Raw genomic sequence first — 23,509 nt, 5'->3', positions numbered from 1 at the left:
ATGATTATTGAGTAAAGATTCTTAACAAGAGTTTGAGCCTTATTGATGAATTTAATTTGCATCTTGGTAGCATTCCCTTAGTCAAGGACCAGGTCTCCACAATCTTAAATGCTGCCATGCAGCCAATATTCAGACAGATTGTTCTATAAATAATCGTTCAATAAGAACAGCAAGTAGTCAATAGAAAACCGATGAAAATAAAGCTAATGTTGAAGTCTTTACTTCTTTGTTACATAATGAGTTGAAGGAAGAATGTCAACATAATGTCACCAACATAGATCTGGAAATCTATTATGATGTTGCTTAGGACAAATCTAAGAGAACTAAATCCAAGCAGTTATCAAACCAATGATGGGCTCCTTTCAAGACCTTAACTCATAAAGCAAAATAATGGATCAGCAGCCCAAGAAAACATAAAATTCCCTAAGTCACACAAAAAGCGTTTCCCCATAATTAAAAGTCTCCATTTTAAACCTCAAGCCAATCAGCAAAACAACTCCACTTTTTCCAATTCTAACCAATTCCCTACTTCACAGACTGGCCTTAAAATCACAAAACCTAATCTCTTCTTAATTTTCTAGGATTGAGAGACTCCTAAGCTTTGCCTATGGTTTGTTCTCCTTTGCTACACCAAGCTAAACAAACTGGGCTTTGTGGGAACTACCGGCAGTCTCTAATAAATCTGTTAGTGGGTTTCAAAGGAGTTTCTTATAAATGCATAGTCCAGGATATAAAGAAAATTACTATTAAGTAGGTTTCCTATTTCAGGTACAGTTTGCCTGGTGGTTTGACATGGTACTGATCATATTACATATATCTTACAGTTTTTAAAAAACATGCTAAACATTTTTTTTGCTAAACATTTCAGTGACAGTAAAAACACTATAGTGTTATGTTGGTAGAGTGCATGTCAAAGTTGAACCATTCCATTTCCCAATTATTAGACATTTAGATGTTTTTCAAATTTTGCTATTACAAACAAACCTGTGATAAACAATATTTTGCATAAAGCATTTCCTGCAGATTAAGTTATGTCTTCAGGATAAATCCTTGCAATAGCAACTGAATTAAAGGGTATGAGTGTTTGGGGGCTCTAGCCATATGTTTGTTTTCTAAGAGTTTTACCCACTCCTACCTAAAACCTGTTAACGTAAATGTTCCACTGAACTTTCACCAGCATATCAGAAGAAACTTAAGTACAAGTTTTGCCTAGGCATTTAAGTTTTAGAGATATTTACATATAGCTTTTGAGGAACACCACAGGCATTTCTCTTTCTCAATTTGCCTCTAAATTTCTCAAACGTACTAGGTCGAAAAGCAACTGAAGTCAAAAGGCACTTGGAGGAAATGCAGGAAATATCAAATATTAAGTAATAGTTACTACAGGCACGGGTAAGTTTGTTCAGCTGGTAGGTTTGTATATAGACAAAATCAGGAATCTAAGATTTAAAAGAATTTTCCAACTTGAATTAATTTCAAAACCTTTATTGACAGTTGCTGGTGCATTAACAAAAGGCTTTTTGTAAGGTATTGAGAAAAATTAAAACACAGTTGAACGTGAGGGAACCGTTTTATAGACTGCTTTTTGAGCGTGAGCATTGAGAAAAGTTCAACGATTCTATTTATTAAGGAAATATTCTATTTAATAAGATAATATTTAAAAGAACATTTTATTATCATGGGTATAAGACATTAAAAAATATTAAAAGTACATTTTAATATATTTATTACAGGTTTGTTTGATAAAGTTAGCTAGGCCTTGGCCTTCTGTCCGACTGGACCATGGGTTCTCTAGCTTTGCCCGTGTTCTCCAGAGTAACCTAGAGACAGGACCTCTGGTCCTCAATTTTCTTCCTCATAATACACGCTGCGGCTGGGAGACTGGAATTGGGGAACGGGTGAATAATGTAAAGGCACATTAGATTTCTTTCCCAATCTTAGAATTTAGCTAAACCTCCACATTCCTGGTCCTCCACAAAAAAAGAAAAAAAAAAAAGGAAAACTGAGAAATTAGTCTCCACCACCCGCTTCGCTTCCATAACCATACAAAATCCAACTCGAGACCCTCCTCCACATCCTCGTCCCCGCCCCTCTCTATAAAACGGAACCTAGCACGCCCACCGCTCCGCGGAACAGCAGAAGACGACACCCTGGCAAAACGCATGCGCTGTGCCTTGGGGTCCTTTTCCGATACTTTCCACAGTCGCTCGAGGCGGTCTGGGGGTGCGCCGAGAACTACAGTTCCCAGCATCCTGCGCGGTGCGGGGACGGAAAGCCGGGATTGTGCGAAAGAGGCCCCGGAGGCTAGCGGGCCAAAGCAGGCTGCTCCTCCCAAAGAGGTTTTGCACCTCTTTCCGCCGGCCGCGTCGGTGGCGTCGGCGCTCACGTAGGGGCGGGTCACGGCGACGCGAAGCGGTGCTGGGCGGGAAGGGAGGTCGTGGCGGCGGCGGCACGGACGGCAGCGGCGGCGTCGGCGGCCGTGGGGACAGCAGGCAGGAGGGGAGTGCTATCAGTTAGGCCGTCAGAGAAATGGGAGACCCAGGGTCCGAGGTGAGTAGTGGCGCGTCGGGGCGTGGGTTCTCCCAGGCGGACCGCCAAGGTCTGAGGCCTGGTGCTCGGCAGCAGCCGCGGGGCAATGCCCGCAGCGTCTCGAGCCGAGCCCAGCTTTTGGGGCCGGTGCAGGTCTGAGCGAGGAAGCAGCGGCAACAATGGCCGCCCTGCCGCCCCCGGCCCCCTGCACCAGCTCCGGAATTCCGTGTTGCCGCTGCTCTGCCGGTAGGAGCGACATTTTGAGACAGGCTTGCTCTTGGTAGTGAGCTTGCATCCCTCCTCCTTGAGCAGATTGGGGAATTCGAAGGGGCTGGTACCTTGTTTTCGTCGTCAGGTTCCTACAGCCCCAGGTATGCAGAGGCATAACCGGACTCCATCGAGTTGTGTTCTTAGTCGCGTTGCGTGGAATTAGGCTCAGTTAGGTTTCCTATAAAGCTCTTCCTTTTTCGTTCCTTTCAAGAAGATCTGTTGCTGCGAGTACGTGGTTGTATAGATAACCGTGTTTTGGCTTATTTTTTATAGATGGTAGAATCTGTCCCTCCAGCTGGGCCCGAGGCATCTGAGTCCACAGCGGATGAAAATGAAGATGATATTCAGTTTGTTAGTGTAAGTAGCAATGACATTCGGTTTTTCCCAGAGTCAGAGACTGTGCGTGGTAAGCCATTATGTGACTATCTCACGTGTTCAGCAGATAGTATGCATGTCTGATAGGTGCTAGACAGTGTGAGCATGGCATAGGATTAGGAAATTTACCAAAAGAAGTCTCTGGGCAACCACAGTAGCCATCACAGAGATTGTGGCCTAAAGTACGTGTTGTACAGTTAATCACTTCTCATGCCTTCATTTAGAGCTATTTTATATGTAATCTATGCAAAGTTTTGGTCTTTTAAGACTGTTTTGAAGTGGGATAAGAATATCTTCTAAAAGATGACACACGTGAGGGAGAAGAATGTAGAAAACAAGAATTGCAAGAACGTAAAACCTGAGCATTATGTAGCTTCATAAGATGAAGGCAGATAGCTTGAAGATGTCACTTATCTCTGAGGTCATGATGTTACAGCATAGTACAACAATTGATGTTCATAATGAAGATCCCTGCATCACCAGGAACTTACTGTATTTTCTGATTTTATTTCCTTTGAGACAGTTGTTTTCAAGCATTTGTATGTATAGGTTCCTAGGACACACTCTGGAACTATTGAATCAGTTTGTAGGTGGGGCTTAGGAATCTTCATTTTGGAACAATGCAAGGACAGACAAATATCCAAACCACACTTTATAAAGCACTGGTTTAGGGAAAAGGGTGGTATGACATATTTTGGGATGATTTTCACCCAAAACTGTTAAAGTATCACAGAGGCTCTGCTTAAAGTAGTATCTTAGCTAGAGAATACTTCTACTCTAAACTACTCATTTTGAATGCTATAGTTAGTTGAGGTTTGCTATTAAGGGTGTATAATTATTTTTATTTAATTTAGTGTCTGATGTATATTTGCTTGTTGATTTTGGGGCAACTTTGTAAAACTGGTTATTAGACAATATCTTCTAGTGCTCCAGCATTAGGGCCTTTGTGGTGATCCATTGTTGTGTTTTAATCAGTTTGTTAATAGGAATCTTTCACAAGATCATTTCTGTGGCTTTTTCCCCAATGCTAGTGCATATGGTATTCTGTCCTTTTCATTTTAAATTTAAGGATTGGAGGAAAGGGTAGAAGAATTGTATCCTGCCCCTTTATTCCCTGTGGACCGACGTATGGTAACAGGATTCCATGTCTCTTTAGGACAGATATTTCAGGTTCTTCTTGAATATTGATATACTCGTGAATAGAGAATATTTATTTTGATATTTTCTGCAACTAAAAGTAAGAATGACACACTTTTTTCTGAGCTATGGGCCTTGCTTTAAAAGTCACAGACTCTACTAAAATAAGTTTGGAAAACTTTTTTTTTTTTGATACTTAATGGAATGAAGAATTGTAGTGTAGCTTGCGACTAATTAATATAACCTTGTATTAAATTGAAGTTTAAAAATAATTTTAAGTTTTATTTTAAATAAAGAGATGTTATATCTTTGCATCGGAAATAAAAAATATACAGTCAATGTTTTGTGTATTCAACTTTATACATCTTGTATTTATTCCTGTTTCCAAATATAGATTCAAAGGTTCGATAGTTGCAAATGGGGAAATAAATTATATGTATTAAGTGCAATTACAATACTAGAAGAAATCTATTAAAAACATTCTCCTCTGCCTTTTTAGTGACACTTAAATGGCAGTAATGGCCTTAAGTCAATTCTAGAACACATTTAGAGACAGAAATTTCTGCTTCTCTGATCCAATCTTATACTTGACTCCTCCAGATATTACTTGTACAATAATGATAAATAGTTCTCTGCTTAAGATTTCTTCAGAAACCAAAAAAGCATTATGATGTCATTTCTTGATTTATTCTGGTTTGAATTTCTTAGTTCGCTGTTATTAATTTAATTTTCTCATCTTTAATCCACATGGTAGAACAGTTTCTCTGTGGTTTGCAAAATGTGGAATATGAAGCTAAACATAGCATGCTGAAGGAAAGGGATAATGTAGATGTAGAAGTGCAAAAATGACCTCTTTCATTTAAATTTTATTGGAATATAACAAAGTTCATAAGTGTACTGTTTGATTTTTGTAAAGCCATTACACCTGTGTAAACAGGGATCAGATCAACAAACAAAATGTTACCATAACAAAAACTTTTCATTTAGGTCTTTTCCTCTCATTTTCTGTTAAGTTTAATGATATGACTCTTTATTCAGCCATCATCTTCATGTCTTTCTTTGAAACTGCAGATATTGTAATTTACTCCCAGAAAACTTTTAGCTAAGAGCTGACGACATGATTTTGCATAGTGCTACTCTGGATACAAAGGTATAAAAACTGCTGAGGCGGTTTATCATAATCTTGAGAACAGCACATGAGATTTAGGTTTCAGCTAAGATTATTGGTATAATGTAGAATCATTGAACATGTACAAATAATGAAGGAAATCAAGGTATAATTTCATAAATAACTTCAGGAGCACAAAAGTCAAGTAATAATACTTTAACTGCAATAGAAAGGGGTCATGGCCAAAAAATTAGGATATCTTTTGGCTGGGTGTCTTGGGACTGTACTTAGCTTAATAAAAATAATGTTGGAACCTATAACATGCAAAGTCATGAATTAAGTGGATTAATTGGAAATATATCCTACCCATAAGTATCAGTGCGGGAGATCAAATACTAGATGAGAACTGTGTAAATAGTTTTAGTAGAAAGTTCTTTTATAAAAGTACATGGTGCTATCAAAAAAAAAAAAAAAAGACAAGATTTTTCAGCTTATTACTTTGGTTAGGTAGCATTTAGTATTTGTATATGTTTAAGAAGTCATTTTGAGAAGAAAGAAGGAAAGGCATCAAAATTGGGAAAGCAGGATTTTGTGTAGTTCTGGATAATAAGAATTTTTTAAGTGAAAGAGGGAAGGATGGGCCAGATAGTATAGATCTTGAATTGTGGACTGAATTTGAACTTAAAATAGGCAGTTGGGAACCATTTGAAATTTTTGAACTGGGCAGGACTGCAGAAGTAAACTGTGTCTCTAACTTCTCTAGATGGGTGGGGATGGGTGGTAGTGGTTGGGAAATGAATTATTTAGGGTTTTAGATTATATTTTTGCATTTGTGCCAAAGCCATATCCTTTGTTTTAGGCTAGAGTAAACTTTTTTGGGGGGTGAGGAGGCATAGTATACTGTATCTTAGTGTATTAACATCACTTGTCATTTAATAGGTAATTGGTGTTTTGGTTTTATATGAGAATCAGTTTTCTATTAACAGGAATGAAAGTTTTTTGTTTCATTAAAAAAATTTTTTTTAACTTAGAATATTAATTCAACTGTGTTCCTGATCTGTTTTGCTTGTGCCTGTGCTCCTGCCCCTAAATTGTGTGGCCTTAGAAGTACAATCCTCTGATTTTGTTATTGGTACAGAGGAAATGAGACTTGCTACAGAGGTTTTCTAGTTGATGGATGGAGCAGTCAAATAAAATACCTTGTAAATGGAGGACCGCATGCATTTATACTTGTTAAGGATACAAGCAGTCATTATAAGTATTATAAGAAATTATTTCTTCTTGATCTTTGTATTATAAACATTACCTCTTTGGGGATGTTAACTTGTTTTTTGGTCAGTATTATTAATTATTTGGAGTTGGGCATATAGCAGGTAGTCTTTTTCTCTTATTGAAAATTATCTTAAAAATTTAGGTAGTAAGCATTGATTTAAAAATAGTATGTGTATTTTGAACGACCTCAGAGTTGCATTGACCATGTAACCAATTATGTGTTTAGAGAACCAGGTGTACCTCACTTAGTTTTCCTGTTCGTTAAATAGGACAATAGTAATAATTCAGTATCTCATCTTGTAAAGTAATTGTAGGGATTAAAAGAAATCATGTTCATGAGAAGTTTAGCACAATCCCTGTACAGGGCTCATGACAAATGTTTTTGATTAGCAGTAAAATAAATGGGACACTAAAATGTTTTGGTAGAAGTTTGGTAGCAGTTTTTCCATAACCACTGTGGAAATTAGCTGAAGTGTGGAGTATTTGTTTATAAGTAATCTTTTCTTTTGTGATACTTCTCTTTATTTTCACTCAACCTCTTTGCCTTTTTGGTCGTCTCACATGCTTGTCGTCATCCTCTTGTCATTATGTCACAACTCCGTAATCATTTGTTGAGTAAATGGCTCCTGATTTTTCTTACTTTTGGATTTCATATCTTGATTCTTTTTATTCTTAGTGTGAACGACATGAAGTTGTCATTGTTTAATTCAAAAGTGGTTGCATGTCAGTCTGACGGTTAATTCCTATAGTAAATTTCTGATAGTCTTCTTATACCTATTTTTACACCTGTCCCTTCTACTATTTCTGCATCTACTTTGTAATCCTATTTGTAACCATTTTCATTATTCCATTTTTTCCTACCCATTCTACTTTTTGCTTTGTGGCCTGTTACCCTCTGTCATTCTCCTGATTTCTGTATCTACTGTCTGTTCATGGAAGCTCTACCCCTACATCTATGTATTTCTGGTAACCTGGGGACTATCTCGATGTGCTATTGTTATGGGCATGTAATAACATTTCCTAATGCATTTTTCTTGAACAGCTCAACCTCAGGTAATTATATGAACAGGAGAAGCTATTTTTATCTCCTCTACTTCCTTCTTAGATTGACCATGTGATTTCGATAATACTAGTGGTAGGTTTTAGTCACTTGTTTATGCGATTAAAGTAGGTGATGCATCTCTGTTGACTATACATTGGGAATTATCTGTCTCTCTTTTCCTCTTTTTTAAACTTCTATTTTTATAGCTCTGGCAAAAATTCCAATTACTTTATTCCATGATCTTTGCTCAGAAGTTATGCTCTCTGGTTTTATGTCAGTGGCTGGATCACTACCTGCCAGGATAGCAATTTTCTACTTGAATTCTCCCCTAGTTGTAGCCTAGGGGGAGAAACAAGCTATCTTTGAGACTGGTTGCTTCTTTCAGGAAGAGATCTTTAATTAGATCTTAGCTTCTGTCTCCTGACTCTAGGGTCTCTTTCTGTTAGTTTTTCTACTAAATTACTTTGGCTTGCCAACAGTCAATTTTTTCTATCCTAAAAAAAAATCTTTCCTTCAGCCATCTTTTTCTGTGTTCTTTTCTCTTGTTCTCAATATATTAGATTATTTTAAAGAATAATCTTTATTCATGTCTTTTATTACCTTATTTTCTACTTAATTTTTTAGAGAATGCCTTCAATGCCCACTACTTTCTTGAGTTGTTCTCTCGAAGGCATTTTAAAATCTCCTTGTTGCCAAATTCAGTGGCTTTTTTTTTTTTTTTTGGCACATTTAGCACTGATAACTTTTGTGGAGGTTTACTCTATCTTTAGCTTCTTTGAATTTATGCATTCCTGGTTCTTCTCCAATCTCTGATTACCTACTTAGCTCTTCTTCCTGAACCCTAAAAATCCAGCATTTCTTCAAGAGCCTCCTTGAATCTCTTCTTTCTCCTCTTTGCTTTCTTCCTTGGCAACATCATAATTTCAATATGAACCTAGAGTTAAAAGTCTCTTGGAGGAGCCACTCCCAAATCTCTGTTCTCAGTTATGGTCATACATCCAGATTTGAGGCCTGAATTTCCAGCTCTCCGCCAAATACCTCTGTGTACCTCTGGCACATCAACTTATTAAAGAATGTCAGCTTGCTGTTTCTGTATTCCAAATTTATATTAATGGCATTAATGAATGTCCTTCTAGTTGCCCAAGCTTGAAACCTTAGGGACCACTTCAATTTCTTGTTATTGTTAGGGTTTTGTTTTATAGCCAGTCAGCACCCTCCCTGCGCCCCCCCCCCCGCCATTAGACCCATGTATTCTTTTGTATAGGCACCAACACGCTGTTCTTGCTACCACCACTATTTTAGTTCTGCATTATTATGTGCCTAGACTGATTGATTATCTTGCTTTCCCCCATGCCCATACTTGTTTATGTGATTAATCTTAAAGTACAGCTCTCATAATGTTATTCCATCTTAATATTTATTGAGTTCCTTTTGCCTGTAAAATAATATCCAGGCTTTTAAGCTTAGCATTCAAAGCCTAGTCCATGATGGAGTCAGTATGGATGGAAAGAAAGGATGGAGAAGAATCAGGTGTCATCTTTGACTCTATAGGAGTGGAAGATAAAGCGAGGCTTTTAATCAAAGAACTCCGTCCGTGACTTTGAGCTTGGATATCTAACAAACCACTGACATCCATCCTGTTTGAAAAGAACTGGATCATATTATCTGTGTCCTTGTAGCCTATTTCTATATTAATAGACCTTTTTCCTAAGAATTGATATAGTCCTAATACTTTTACTGGGGTTTAGGCTCTTCCTTTTAGGTTTCATCATCATTTCTTATTCACGTACTTACTCTGAATATCTTCCTCTTGTGTTTTTTCTGATTATTTTCAGCCAGCCTTAAAGCTTCCTCTTCAGAATTCTTGCCAATCCTAACCAAAAAACATGATTATTTTAAATGTTATTTTAGTTTAAGTAACTATTCATGACTTGTTAATTTGCTCAATTCTTTCATAGGAAGGACCTTTAAGACCCGTTCTTGAATACATTGATCTGGTCAGCAGTGATGATGAAGAGCCTACCACCTCTCATAGTGATGTAAGTACATTATGTTTGATTTGCATTTCTTTACTTCTGTCATTTAAGAGGCATTCTCTAAAGAGAGTTATCAAATCAATAATGGCAGTGTTTAGTGCTTTAGAGAATGGCCCACTTCTGTTAGGATGGGCCATAATAGGTAGTCCAAGGAGTTCTTTGCCCAGAATGTCTCCTACCTCCAGTTTTGTTCCTCTACTTTCAGTGAGGATGTGAAAGGATATCATGACAAAGGAAAATTTCTAAGCCTTGGAGATGATATCTGATGAAAGGGTAATGGAATAAAAACTGCAAACTTTTTGGCTCCTTGTGCCCTCCTCCTTTCCTTTCTCTCTTCAGGTGCCCTATAGAACTGGATCCTTTTCATCCAGAACCATGTGGCCACAGAAAATTTGTTTTATCTTGGAAGAAAGTATATGTGAAGATCTTTTAGGAAATGGAATGTGGGGAAGGGTTATAGGTGGTAAATTACTTCAGTCGTCATTCCTTTTAACCTCCTGTGTCCCCATGTTTGGAATTTTCTCTCATATCTGTGATTTTTTTTCCTTGTGGGTATGACCCTTAAACTAATACTTCCCTTATCTTGAGAACCATACTAGCTGAGCCCTTTATAGCAGTCTTGTCTTTCATTTGTCTTAGCCCAAATTGCTATTAATGGGCTATTTTCTTGATGGATTAGAGAACTCTCGACTCTTGTTCAAGGTAGCCAGAAAGCTTCTGGCTCTGTGATATAGGGGATTGAGACTTAGACTTGGAATCGAAATACCTAGGTTTTAGTCTCAGCTTTACTCCTTATTCTGTGACTTCAGATAAGTAGCCTTTTAAACTTAGTTTCTTTAACAAATAAGAATAGTACCTACCTCACAGGGTTGTTGTGGGGATGAAATGAGGTAACAAATATGTGTAAGCTCCTTGAAAGCTACATACCATAAAGTAAGGACTAAGTAACTGGAAAGTTTTGTTATTCATGGAGAGTAAACGGAGAGAATTTTTAAAAGGGCTTAAAAGTGATTCTGCAATGGGAGACTTTTCGGAAAAAAAAAATTTTTAAATTATTATCACCAACAGTTTCACCACCTCTTCTTGTCCTAGCAGTGGGACCAAGCAACAGGCTAGGATGGCGCCACTTGAACTGGGCTTATTTATACTCTCTCTTTTTCTTAGAGTACCAGATGAATGCCAGTAGTTTGGGCCTTTGGGGTAGTGAAGTGTGTGGATTTAATTTCTGTAATCCCCTTGCTGACCTGTAGTGGATTGCATCTTTCATTGTTAATTATAAGCATTTTAAAAATTGAATTCTACTTACTGGACATGCATCTCTGCACTTGAAAGTTAACATATTAAAAGCATTTTTTTTTCTTCCTTGGTTTTCTTGTTCATGTGGATAACCCAGAGAATGCCTGAGTCTAAGGTGCCATCCTCTGAGAATCATCGCCCAGAAATGTGCTCTAGCTGCAATGTTCCTCTTCCCATTGGAGACAGCAGCTCCTCCTCTGGGAGTTGCACCAGCAGTCCACAAAGGATAGTTTCTCAACCTCCTTCTGTTGAGAACCCATTGGAGAACCAGAAAAATGATCAAAACAATTCAGATATTAAGATCTCTGAGACAGAGACACTTACACCATCACAAAATTGTCAGACTCTGCCTTCATCTCCAGTTGCGGTCCCCCAAGAATCTTTGGCTTCTTCAGAGGTCAAGGAGGATTTACCTCCAGAGTCTTCAGCTTCACAGCATGGACAGGATGCCATCCTCTATCTCCAGACACAAGTGGCTGAGATGTCCCGAGTGATACGTGATCTTCAGTCCAGGAGCTGCTTCAGATTTCATCATTCTAGGTCAGGTGAGAACAACTCAGTTCCTTGGGACATCTCCACTTCCAAGGAAGAAAATTTATCCACAGTTGAAGAAGAAGGTGACTGCAAATCCCCCTCAGCTGATGACAAAGGGCAGCCAACTGATCCCAGTCAGTCTAGTTTCACAGGTCTTTTGAAGAGAATGGAACAAAGAGGTGTTATAAAGAGAGTAACGTTACAATCTGAAGCAGAATCGTGTGACGGGAAACCTGATTATGTGAACTCTAAGAAACGTTTGGTTCCTCCATTGCATCCTCTTCTGAGAATTGCCACCACTGAAGTTTTTAAAGACCCTGCTGATTGCCATCCTTCATCCTTCATGGGACACAGAGTATATCCTGTGGCCAAGGATACCTCTCCCTTTCAACCAAATCCACCAGCTGAGGGCCCCATTGTAGAAGCATTAGAGCATAGCAAAAGAGGAAGTACAACATCTCCTCTAGATTCTACCTCAAAAGAAATGGAGGTCATGGGTTGTAGATTCTACCACGCAGCTTCCATTGCAGCCCGAGCTGCTAGCTACATGGCCTATATGACTCAATATCAGCGTAAACTGTGGGAAGACATGGAAGATCTGGTCCATGACCCAGAGTTTGATCGTGGAAAAGCAAGATGTATAATATCTGATGGTATGGATGCAGGCCTTTGGCAACTTTGTACTACTAGGGACATAATGGACTCTGTAGTCAGAGTTATGGCAATGGCAGTAGACTACAGAAGGCAAGCCTGGCTCCGACTTACATCTCTCACTAAAAAAACCCAGGAGAAGATCTCACACTTGCCCTTTGATGGTACTTCCCTCTTTGGACAGGATGTGAATGCTGTTGTTGCAGAAGAAAACAGTATAAAAGAAAATGATTATAAAGACCACAACAAATACTATAACCAACATCGATATTTTTATAGTCATGATCAGAAGGCACATTACCACAATAGAGGATACTCCAAAGGGGATTGGTACAAACCCCGAAACCACCCCTATAGATATAGAAAAAAGGGAGACTCTCCAGAACGCCATGGATACAAGAATTAATAGCCTATTTTGTTCAGCATTGTAGCCATCCAACATCCTACATATTTTACTTGTTTCTCCTGATTCAAACAGGATCTGCAGGTAGGAGGTCACCTCAAAAACAGTGTATGTCTGGAATTGCCACAGCTTACATTTGAATTCTCGTCTTTTGGAATGAAGTGTATAATAAAGAGAATCATACTTATTGGCCAAGTGAGCAGTAAAGACTTCCATCAGAGTTGGACAAAAATTTACCCATTATTTCTGGTCCAAAGTAAGTGCAGAGGAGGGTACTCAGGAATCTGAATCCTCTTGTGATTAAAGAAAAATATAAAGATTTGTTCCTCAGGAAAATCTTGCTGGTAAACTGAGGACTAGCAGATTTTGGATCTGGATATAACCTACTACTAGATTTCTGTTTAACACCAGAGGCAAATTCTTTGTTTTTAGGTAATCAGTGCTTCCTTGTTCAGGCAACCGCTTTTCAGATCTTCACAAAATGACATATCTGTCACAATTTTTTTATGTCAGGATGAGTCCATACTACTCTCAAGCTCTATGAGACTTCAAAACCAACAATGAAGCCGTTTATCAAGAATGGAATTCAAATCAAATTTTGCCAAATCCAATTTACTTCTAGTGGGATGGCTAGACGTCACAGGTGTACTGTGGACACCAGCTGGAAAAAGACATTTCTACTTGTAACATCTCTGTAGAAATTTTCACAGTAACTATCTTCATCAAGACTGATGGTTATCACTCCAAGTTACATGTGAGAGGATTCTTTGTTGTCATCACTCATAGGTTTTTGACCTCTCAAGCTATGAGAGCCGATACTGGTGTTCTCTCAGTATAATCTGGGCCTTTCACCAAGATGATCTTAAACCTACCTTCTAAACAGTTGACTTTTTTGAGCTGGATAATTCATCACACTCTAAATACAAAAAAGATATGTACATTAGTGCCCTGGAAATAAAGGATGTTACGCCATCCAGGCATGAAAATCTGAACTCTTAAAAGAGCAAGAATTTCAAACATGCCTGAAAGTCTAGTCCTCTTATTGTAATAAAAAGGGATGCCATCAATCAGTGTTACTCAGAAATCCTTAAGAGTTAGAGTATAACCGTGGATGTAGTGAAGAGAACATCGCACACAGTTCTGTTTCTGGATCTCTATTTAAATCATGATATTCATTAATGATTTTTTGAAAGTCTGAAATCAAGACGTCATTGACATGTTCTTGGTTTATTGGTCCCTTAATCTAGTCAGACTCTTACCATGAGAGACAACTTACCTTTTTGCTCCTGATTAGTTCAATTAATAGTTCACCATACTGGAACTGGCAGCAGATACCTCAGTTACATGTCCTACAGTATCTTTTTAATCTCAAGGCAGTGGCTGTGCAGTATACCAGCTTTTAGATCTTTGTTTTTGCAGCATGACTTCAGAAATGGAGAAAATGTCAAGTTTGAGAGGTCTGAATACCTCACCTAGTATTATTGCTTGGCAGACATTTTTTTATCAAAAGACCTAATTTTGTAACTTGTTTTTCAACATGTACACATCTATATTTTTTTCATCTGCTTGGGCAAAGTATATTGGGTCTACTGTTAGAATAGAACACTGTTTAGGGGTTCATGTGGTTTCTTTTTTCGGCCATAGTTTTTGCATAGTGATAATTGACAGTTTCCCTGGTGCCCCACTTTTTAATGATTTATTGGAAGCTCATTCTCCCTCCCATCATAATGATATTCAGCACCCTTTTTATCTTCTTTTCCTATTTGTACTATAGAGGTTGAAGAGGCAAATAATACTACTTGGAAGAAGTTATTTTGTCAGATAATTTCAGGGTGCTGTATTGGTCCTATATGTAGATTATGCCTAAACTGCAGTCTTGATTGAGGAGATCATCTTGCATACTTGGTCAGGTTATATTTAGAGTTAACATTTACCTTGATTTCTCTATTTTCCACAAAATTTTACTTCTGCTTTTTAAGGTCCATGCCAGTGCTCTAAGAACTCTCTTTCAAATTGAACTCTAGAGGAGCGTTGATTAACTACCTGTAAAGAAACAAGGGCCTGAGAAATCGTACAAAGATTTTTATAGTTCATGTGTACTACACCAGTCAGGCAGTCTCATGTGGCTTTGATATGACACTGTAGTTTCTTCTGTGAAAGGACTAGCCACTGGGGATCTCATTGGAGAGAGTGAGACCTCGGAACTGTTCTATAGGCTGCACATAGGTATTCCCAATTAGTTAAGGCTACTTCAGACTGTTACTACTTTTCCATTTCTCTCTTTTCCTTCCCTGAATTAAAACCTGGTTACAAACTTGATGATTTTTGAGGTACTCTCATTTCCCAGAAACCAAACCAAATAAATGATGGTTGAAGATAATGATTCTTTGAAACTGCTTTGGCACTTCTGCTTAAAATGCTCCTCCTCTTTAATTTTTCTATTTTTTATTGTTAAAAAACACAACATAAAATTTATCATCTTAGCCATTTTTTAGTGTACAGTTCAGTAGTGTTAACTATATTTACATTGTTGTGTAGCTACTCCTTATTTATATAACAGCATTGCTATTCTATTTTGTGTTATATTACTCAGTAATAGAGATGAATAGCATTGCTTTATCACTAATTGGTATGGCCAAGCCTCCAGAGAATTTTTCTAAAAGTAAGAACATATTGGGAAATTATTGAATTCAAGTAGGTAATTTCTGAAGGGATTTAACAGGGGTAGAATGCTGTAGTGTGGAAAGTTTTTAGCTGTGGATTAGTCTCGACTACAAAAGAAACAGTATCCTTAACCTGTTTTTTATTTTAAAATCTTTCTCTGGCATACTTGAATGACGATGGTGTTATAAAACTAAAAATGGGGATTCTTGGTCTAGAGAGACAACCCTGATAGTGTATGGAACTCATAATTAGATAATAAGTTTTCATATTGGGCTGGCCATGTGCAGAGCCTGTGACAAAATCATTAGGCCAACCTCTTATGTTTAAATACTGATAGGTTTTTTTAGAAAGCCTTGGAGTGATTGCAAGTTTAATGATTTGCTATTATCAAAAGGGAGGTGTCTGGTGACCCTTTTTCTTCAAAATGTTATTTTCTGACTAGACATAAGGTGTATGTGGTGACAATATAATTTTTTGTAGTTACCGTTTATAGGGAAATACTTTTTCCATTAATTTTTATATGAAGTGCCTTTTTAAATTTCACACTATTGTTTAAAACAACATTTTGATGTCTTGCCTATGTTGCTGGTGATATGTGAATTTTGTACAGTGATTTTTAATCTTGTAGTTTATTCATAATTTGTACAATTGCACTATCTAAATGTACTCTCCTTCTAAATGTTAGTTTTCTTTATAGCACCGTTGATCTATTTCAGAAAGTTGTAGACTATATCCCTCTTTTATTTAAATACTTCATTGTAGTTCATTTTAGTTATTAGTGATTAGCTCAGTTTTTGGATATTAAGGCAGCTGTGTTTTCTATCTGTAGGTTCTAGACTTTCTGATTGAGTCATTTGTTTCTAGCGATGGTAGCAACTTTGATAGGTGAATGTTCTTGGTAAGAAGAAACAAGGACATTGGTAAAAATTAGCAAATTTGCTGACACTATCTTTTTTAAAAAAACTGCGACAGCTTCTTTATCAGTGTAATTGCATTTAAACTTTAACTGTGTAGCAGTGTCTTTATCAGTATAATTCCATTATTAGTCTTCAAAATGACATTTTGAGAGGAGCATAAACTCTTTTAGGGTACTTGGATACTATTTAGTATGTTACATTAGTACTATACTAATATACTGAATGATGCCTAAGTGGCATGATTGATAATGTCCTTAAAGTCCCAATACATCTAAGATAACCTCTCAGGTACTATAAGCAAGGAGATTGGAATAGATATAATCCAGAATCTCTTCTAGCTATAAAATGGATACACAGTTAAATGACATGAATGAACAGTTAACAAATGCCACATTTAGTATTTTTGAGGATATAATTGAGTGGGATTCTGATGAAGGCTAGAAATTATGGATTAGATCTTTGTAGAAAGTTTTAAAGATTGCAATAATTGAATTTTTTTTAATGTGAGGCATGTTTTGCCTGTGCCTTGCACTATTTAATTTCCCTTTTAAAATTTATCATTCTTAATGTTAGCAGCGAGTCCAATAATTGTCACATATATGCATCTTATGTATGTTGTTCAATTGACCAGATCCATTCTATATAGTTTTTCATTAGTGGATACACAAACCAAGCAATTCTTCATTTTTCACTTAAGAAAATATACAGATGTTATTGGTAAACTGATGATAATCACTGTATTGAATGCAAATATTTTAGTTATTTTTTTCAGCTAAACGAGTTTTGTAAGCCATTAAAATATCCTTTTATTGGAATTTCCCTTCCTTGGTGAATGATGAAAATACTGTTTTATTAAATCTTTTTTTCTCATTGCTTAGTGGGTGATATTTTTATACTACTTTGTCTTTTCATTTGCTTGATTTTATAGTAATGAAAACTTTTTTTATAGTGGTTTTTGATACCACTGAGATATCTTATTACTGGAAATTATGTTTGCTTCCAGTTGGATATATCTGGAAGTGGTCACAGTCCAACTGTATCTTTTTGGCATTATTATTATCAGTTATTTTATTGTATTGATCTTCCTCCTTATGTAAAATCTCTTTTTAGAAGGATGTCTGATCTTCCCTTTATCTCTTTGTTGTAGATTATAGTTTTTATTCTACCAGTATATACTAGCCGGGATTTTGATGTGGCTTTGTGTTTGCATATTTAAATACAATGCCTTCAGCATTGTAAGAGATTTTCTAGTTTTCTCTTATAATGTCCTTTTTTTTTTTTTTTAAGTAGCCAGTCCAGTCTCTCAAACTATTTTCCTGGCTATTAAACTTTCATAAATTTTTAATACCTTCTTGTTTAATGGTAGTATTATTTTCTCATTTTGATATATTCCCACAAATGTATTGTTACATATAGTTTATGGTCACTTGCATCTTCACCATGAATTTATAACAGCTCTGACATATACTGTATCTTAACGTTAGCCAGTTTTCTTTTAAGTCTTAAGGGCTTTACTGGTTTTGTTGTGGTAACTGTCTATTTCAAGTGGTCTATTAGATTTTCTGATGCCTTGTTAAGAATTCAACAAGAGTTCTCAGGTTTACTGGACTTACGTTTAAGATTTTGGAGATCTCTCAAGTAGTATTGTATTTTCTAATATTCCTGAGTATATTCCTTGGTAGAGATGAAAGTAAATGCTTTATGTCTGGTAATAATTTAAAATATTCTCCTTTGATCTTAAATGCTTTAAGTGTTATTGTGTTATGAGTTTTGTTAGTAGTCTCTTTATAAGACTAACTTTTATATGCTATTTTTGTCCCAGGAGCTATCATATGTTTCCTGTTTTTTTCCATTACCCATAAGAGTGGTTCTATCATAGCATTCAGTTTTAAGGGCTAAGTTAGACCTCTTGTTAACTCCCATTTTTACCTGTGTTGGCTGTTTCACGCTACCTTGATTTATATATAGTAGTGTGCTAAAATAACTTTGTTTGTGGCCCCTTTATAAAACTGCTTTTAATGAATGAGGTAACAATGATGTGAATGATGGAGAGACATTTTTTGAGTCATTAAACAGTTCCAGATTTTCATTTCTCTTTTTTTAAACATTTATTTACATTACGCTTCCTGCTGTTGTGCAGCCTGTTCCTTTCTGTCTTAGGTAGAATATAGTTATTCTGTAATTAGTCTCATTTAGAATCTTAGCAGAGTTGCATGCATGTTGATCTTTGTTTAATGTCTTATAATAATGCCTATTTTCATTTACTTTTGGCAAAAATATTTGGACAGATCTTAGAAGCACCTTGGTAGCCTTGGGTCGAATTGTCATCCTCTTGCCTGGGAAGGAAGTAGAGTAGAGAACCTTCATTTATACTACACTCGATCCTAGCCAAGAGGCCAAGAAGCGATGAGAACCTTCATTTATAGAGCTTATATTTACTATGCTCTGAGCTAGTTGCAAGGCACTCTTGAAGCATAAATTCACCCTTATTTTGCAGATGAGGAAATAAAATTTACCAGTAAGTTACTTTCTTAAGTGGTGGAACTGAGCTTTGAAAATAGATTCTGTTCTGTCAGTCTCAATTCAACATTGTACAAGGCTGCTCCATGTGTTTGTCAAGGCTCAACTTAAATTTTACCTCTCTGATAAGCTAATTTGACATTTGCTAATCTTAGTCTTCCCTGAACTTTGTGTTTATGGCTGTACTTTCATCCCTTAGTACTTGATGTCTTATATAAACTAATTTCTGGTTATTTCCTTCTTAGATCAAAAACCTAACCTCTTAGTTTTTCAACTGAAGTTTCACTGTGATGAACTAAGATTATTCTGTCTTTGGCTTCTCTTACATATATTGCTTATTTGCATTCCATTTATTTTTGGCATTGATTATTTTTAGTTTTTTTGTTGCTTTTTTTTTTTTCCTACCTTTTTGTTTGTTACACTTGTTTTGTTTGAGATAAACACTCAGTTTTTTTACTGGTAGCTAGAGTGTTTTGGCTTAATGAAAGGAAGGTGGAATGATACAAAGCACATGGTATTTGAATGCCAAACACCTTGATCTGCGTATTAACAAGTCACTCATTCTCTGAGTTCATTTTTCTACTCTCACGAAGTAATGCCCACAAATATTTTGAAAACTCAAAAGCCTAACATAGATTTCCTTTCTTTAGTAGTTGTGCTGTTTCTATCCATATTCCTAGATTTGTAACTGTGGGATGGTATTAAATATAAATTCAGATACATTTGAAGATGTATTTGATAGCATGTAATAGTTCATTTTATGTCATCAGATCATGTTCCCCTTGTTTGCAGGTTTTTTTTAAAGGCTGAATCATTAAACTATATTACAAGCCAACAGTGGACTAAGTCATCGAAAGACATTTAAAGTAAACTAATCTTTTCTCAAGTGCAAGCTAAGAAATGTTCATAGTTAACAATTAAAAAAGAATATAGAATGAAGAGCTAGGATATATAGGTATGTGTATACAATTTTTCATGGTATTTTGTCATTTCGTGTCAATGTTGGAAACAATCTTTTCATTTGTCAGGCATCTTTTTCAATACTTGCCACATACAGGCAGGTACTGAAGAAGGTCTGGAGTTACTGGGAGTTAATAAGTGGTGGTATATTCTCTTAAGAAGAGAAAGAAATACCAGTAGAGTGTAATTATCCTGTTTAGAGGGATGTCTGTGATGAGGTTGGAACAAAAGAGAGGGCCATCTACAGGGGTCAAGGAAGCTTTTCTTACCAAATTCTTGAGCTGAGGTTTGGAACATGATTAGAGAAGAGGTAGGTGGATTAGTGGAGAAATAACAGCCAGGCATTCAGGCGAAGGAATCAGTGTGTGCATACAAGGGCATAAGGAACATCACGTTTCTGGTTTCAGATACATTTATGAGATCAGAATTGGAGGAGATTAATCTGAAAAAAAGGATACCTATGAAAATATATTGGTTCCTACAATTCCTACCTATTCAAAGTGTACTGTTTGTGTAGCCTTTACTTGTAAGGTTATAGAAATTGTCTACCGGTCGGTTTGTACCATAGTCCACTATAGACATCTAGAGCAATTATTTTTCTTCCCTGAACTGAGCCAATCAATGCACCTCTAGCCCCAAGGGACAGACAAGACAGTTCAAGCATTGAAATAGAACTGAGGTACTGCTAGAGAACAACTTTGAAGATGAACAGGATAATGTCACTAAAGTGGAATGTGACATCTCATTATGGGTGTATAGGACTGCCTATGGGCAGAGTGTACTCAGTGTAGCTAAGTATGGGTAATTTCCTTCTATGTTGGTTTAAGATAACTTGAGGGTACACTTGGGGAAAATGAAGATATTTCTAAAAATGTTTTGTTGGAGTTTGGAGGTATTGTATTGAAGAAGGACTTGTGAACCTTGTGCCAGTGGTATCTCCAGCAGCACCCAAAACACATTTTGTTAACTCCGTTTGTCGTTTCCTTAGGTTTGTGTTTCTTTCCTTGCTGCTGTTGCCACTTTTCACCTTTTCACTCCATAATTCATCCTTTTTCTTTCTGTGCCAGAGGTAGAGAGCAGTAGCACGCAAGGTTGAAAAGTTTTAACTCCCCTTTGCTTTATATTCAGAGATATTTAAAAATTCCTTTAACTTCTTGGGTCACATTTATTTATTTTTGTCCTGTACTGAAGGAAAATCAAAGTCATTCTTCCTAGAGGGCGTTTTTATAAATATAGACATTGGCAGTTTACCTGAAAGACAGCACAGAATTAATCTGATTTAACAGGTTTGGTGGTACTCGCCTTCTTAACTGACTAAAGTACTTTACAGAATGGAGTATATCTGTATGTATGTTTTAAATTTGTTCATATAAATCAGATGTTCTGTGTACTTTGTATTTGTAAACAATAACCACTTGGGGGTGGGAAGGAGATTGTACAAAAGGGTTGTTTTCTGGTTCCAAAGTTTTGCTGCTGGAGATGGTAAATAAACATTGTACTGCTTTGCTGTGTTCATCTCTTCTACTCTTATCTGTATTTGAATATAAAATTTTTGAGAAAAACTGCTGCTTTTCAAAATGTTATTTGGGATGTGGTTTGAGTTACAAGTTGGGCAGAAGAAGCTTCTGGTAAACAGCACTTCTGGAAGTGCAAACTTCAGACCAAACTATGGACCAAAGCTTTAGGATGGACAATAATCAGGCTTGGAATTTGACTTTGTATGAACTAATGCAGTTGTTTCAGGAATTCTGTTCAAACCAAGTGCACTAGTCAGATGGATAATATGATTTGCAAAGTTAATTCATTCCAATTTTGCAGTTGGTTGCTTCTTTGAGCTTCTCTGAACTTGAGATCCCTTACATAGAAGATAAAGGTGATGGAGGGAATAATCATCCTCCAGTTGGTGCCCCTTTAATCAGTACTGGCTGACTGACATTCAAAGAGAGAGAACAACCAATAAATAAATCTCCGCCTGGTATTGTTCTATTTACATTCTCCCTTTTCTCACCCTCTCCACTACCTCCTACGAAGTTCATCTTTTTTTATTACTGACTTTTTCTGTAGACAAAAAGTGCCTTTGATGAGTCAGAACTCAACAACTGAGTTGTCACCACTTCTCTGGATAATAACTATTTTTACAGAGTGCTTTCTCATAGTGCTTTCTCACAGATGTACCCATTTTTCACAGAGAGGTCCAGCGACTATTCACATGTTCATTAAAGAAAGTAATTCTGTAGAAAATGCTGGATTTGATCATTTTTGTTAGTTACCCAAGAACTAACATGCTTATTAGAGATTAGTAATAATGATTTTAAAATATAAATTATTTGCTTATAAAAAGCAACAAAATGATACAGTGCACAAACTTGTAAAATCATTTCTTCTGTGTAGCTCTGCTTTTCAGTGCTGTGTTTCTAGAAGTTGCTTAAAGTAGAATTGCTTTCATTCTACATTTCCCTTGACTTGATCTCGGCAAATATTTTTAGAAAACTGGTTTAGCTAGTTGTGACAGTAAGAAGTGACTTAGAGGCTCAAATTTTGGGTGAGCAGATGAGTGAAAAGTGAAGTGAAACATCTGCTAGTATTTAATGTTTGAGAAAATTTGGATGCAGAAATCCTCAAAATATGACCAAACTGAATTCAACAGTAGATTGAAAGAGTCATACACCATGATAAAATGTGATGGATTCCAGGGATGCAAGAACAGTTTAACATCTGCAAATCAATTCACATGATACACCACATTAACAAAATGAAGGATAAAAATCATGTGATCATCTCAATAAATGCAGAAAAAGCATTTGACAAATTCAGCATCCATTTATGTTAAAAACCCCGACCAAAATGAGTATAAGGGGAATGTACCTCAACGTAATAAAGGCCGTGCATGTGTGACAAACCTGCAGGTAACATGCTCAGTGGTGAAAAGTTGAAATCTTTTCCTCTAAGATAGAAACAATGCAAGGATTCCCACTCTTGCTACTTTTATTCAGCATAGTATTGGAAGTCCTAGTCAGCGCAATTAGGGCAAAAAAAGAAAAGCCATCCAAATTGAAATGAAGTAAAACTCAACTATTTGCAGATGATGTGATACTATACAGATGGTCCCTGACTTAAGAATAGTTCAACTTAATGATCTTTTGACTTCATGATGGGGTGAAAGTGATATGCATTCAGTAGAAACTAGCTAGGCTAAGCTATAATATTTGGTAGGTTAGGTGTATTAAATGCATTTTTGATTTATAGTAATATCAACTTAAGGTGTGTTTATTGGAATGTAACTCCATCATGAGTCAAGGAACATTTGTATATAGAAAACCCTAAAGACTCCACCTTTAAGTGTTGGAAAAAAGAGAATCCTCTTACTGTTAAAACTGATAAAGGAATTCAGTAAAATCACAAGGTACAAAGTCAACATACTGTTGCGGTTTTATACACTAATAATGATCAGAGAAATTAAAATTCCATCTATAATTGCTAAAACAATAAAGTATCTAGGAACACATTTAACCAAGGAAGTGAAAGACCTGTACACTGAACACTATGACACTGGCGAAAGAGATTGAAGAAGACACAAATGGAAAGATATTTCATGCTCATGGATAGGAAGAATTAATATTGTTAAAATGTCCATGCTACCCAAAGCAATCTATATATTCAAATGCAATCCTATCAAAATTTAAACACTAGTTTTCACAGAACTAGAACAAATCTAAAATTTGTATAGAACCATAATGTATCTCATTCTTGAGAAAGAACAGAGAGATAATCACACTCTGATTTCAAACTATATTA

At 36.4% G+C, this 23,509-nt stretch overlaps 1 protein-coding gene across 2 annotated transcripts in view; it reads left to right on the top strand.

Moving 5' to 3' along the window:
* The first annotated feature begins 2,200 nt into the window (after positions 1–2,200).
* The window catches only part of ZNF451 (zinc finger protein 451), a 71,029-nt gene continuing 49,720 nt past the window's right edge, over positions 2,201–23,509 (top strand). Inside the window, exons 1-4 of one of the 2 annotated variants that reach the window (XM_011375002.2) lie at positions 2,201–2,550; positions 3,073–3,156; positions 9,692–9,772; positions 11,163–21,276. In XM_011375002.2, coding sequence (XP_011373304.1) covers positions 2,530–2,550; positions 3,073–3,156; positions 9,692–9,772; positions 11,163–12,656 — 1,680 coding nt within the window. In that variant the 5' untranslated portion in view covers positions 2,201–2,529 and the 3' untranslated portion in view covers positions 12,657–21,276. Of the gene's footprint in view, positions 2,551–3,072; positions 3,157–9,691; positions 9,773–11,162; positions 21,277–23,509 lie in introns of those variants that run through there. The other variant, XM_011375001.2, reaches the window with a different exon arrangement.

Source organism: Pteropus vampyrus, unplaced genomic scaffold, assembly GCF_000151845.1.
Source record: "Pteropus vampyrus isolate Shadow unplaced genomic scaffold, Pvam_2.0 Scaffold260, whole genome shotgun sequence".
NCBI classification, from domain to species: domain Eukaryota; kingdom Metazoa; phylum Chordata; class Mammalia; order Chiroptera; family Pteropodidae; genus Pteropus; species Pteropus vampyrus.
This window is presented reverse-complemented; position numbering and strand designations above follow the sequence as displayed.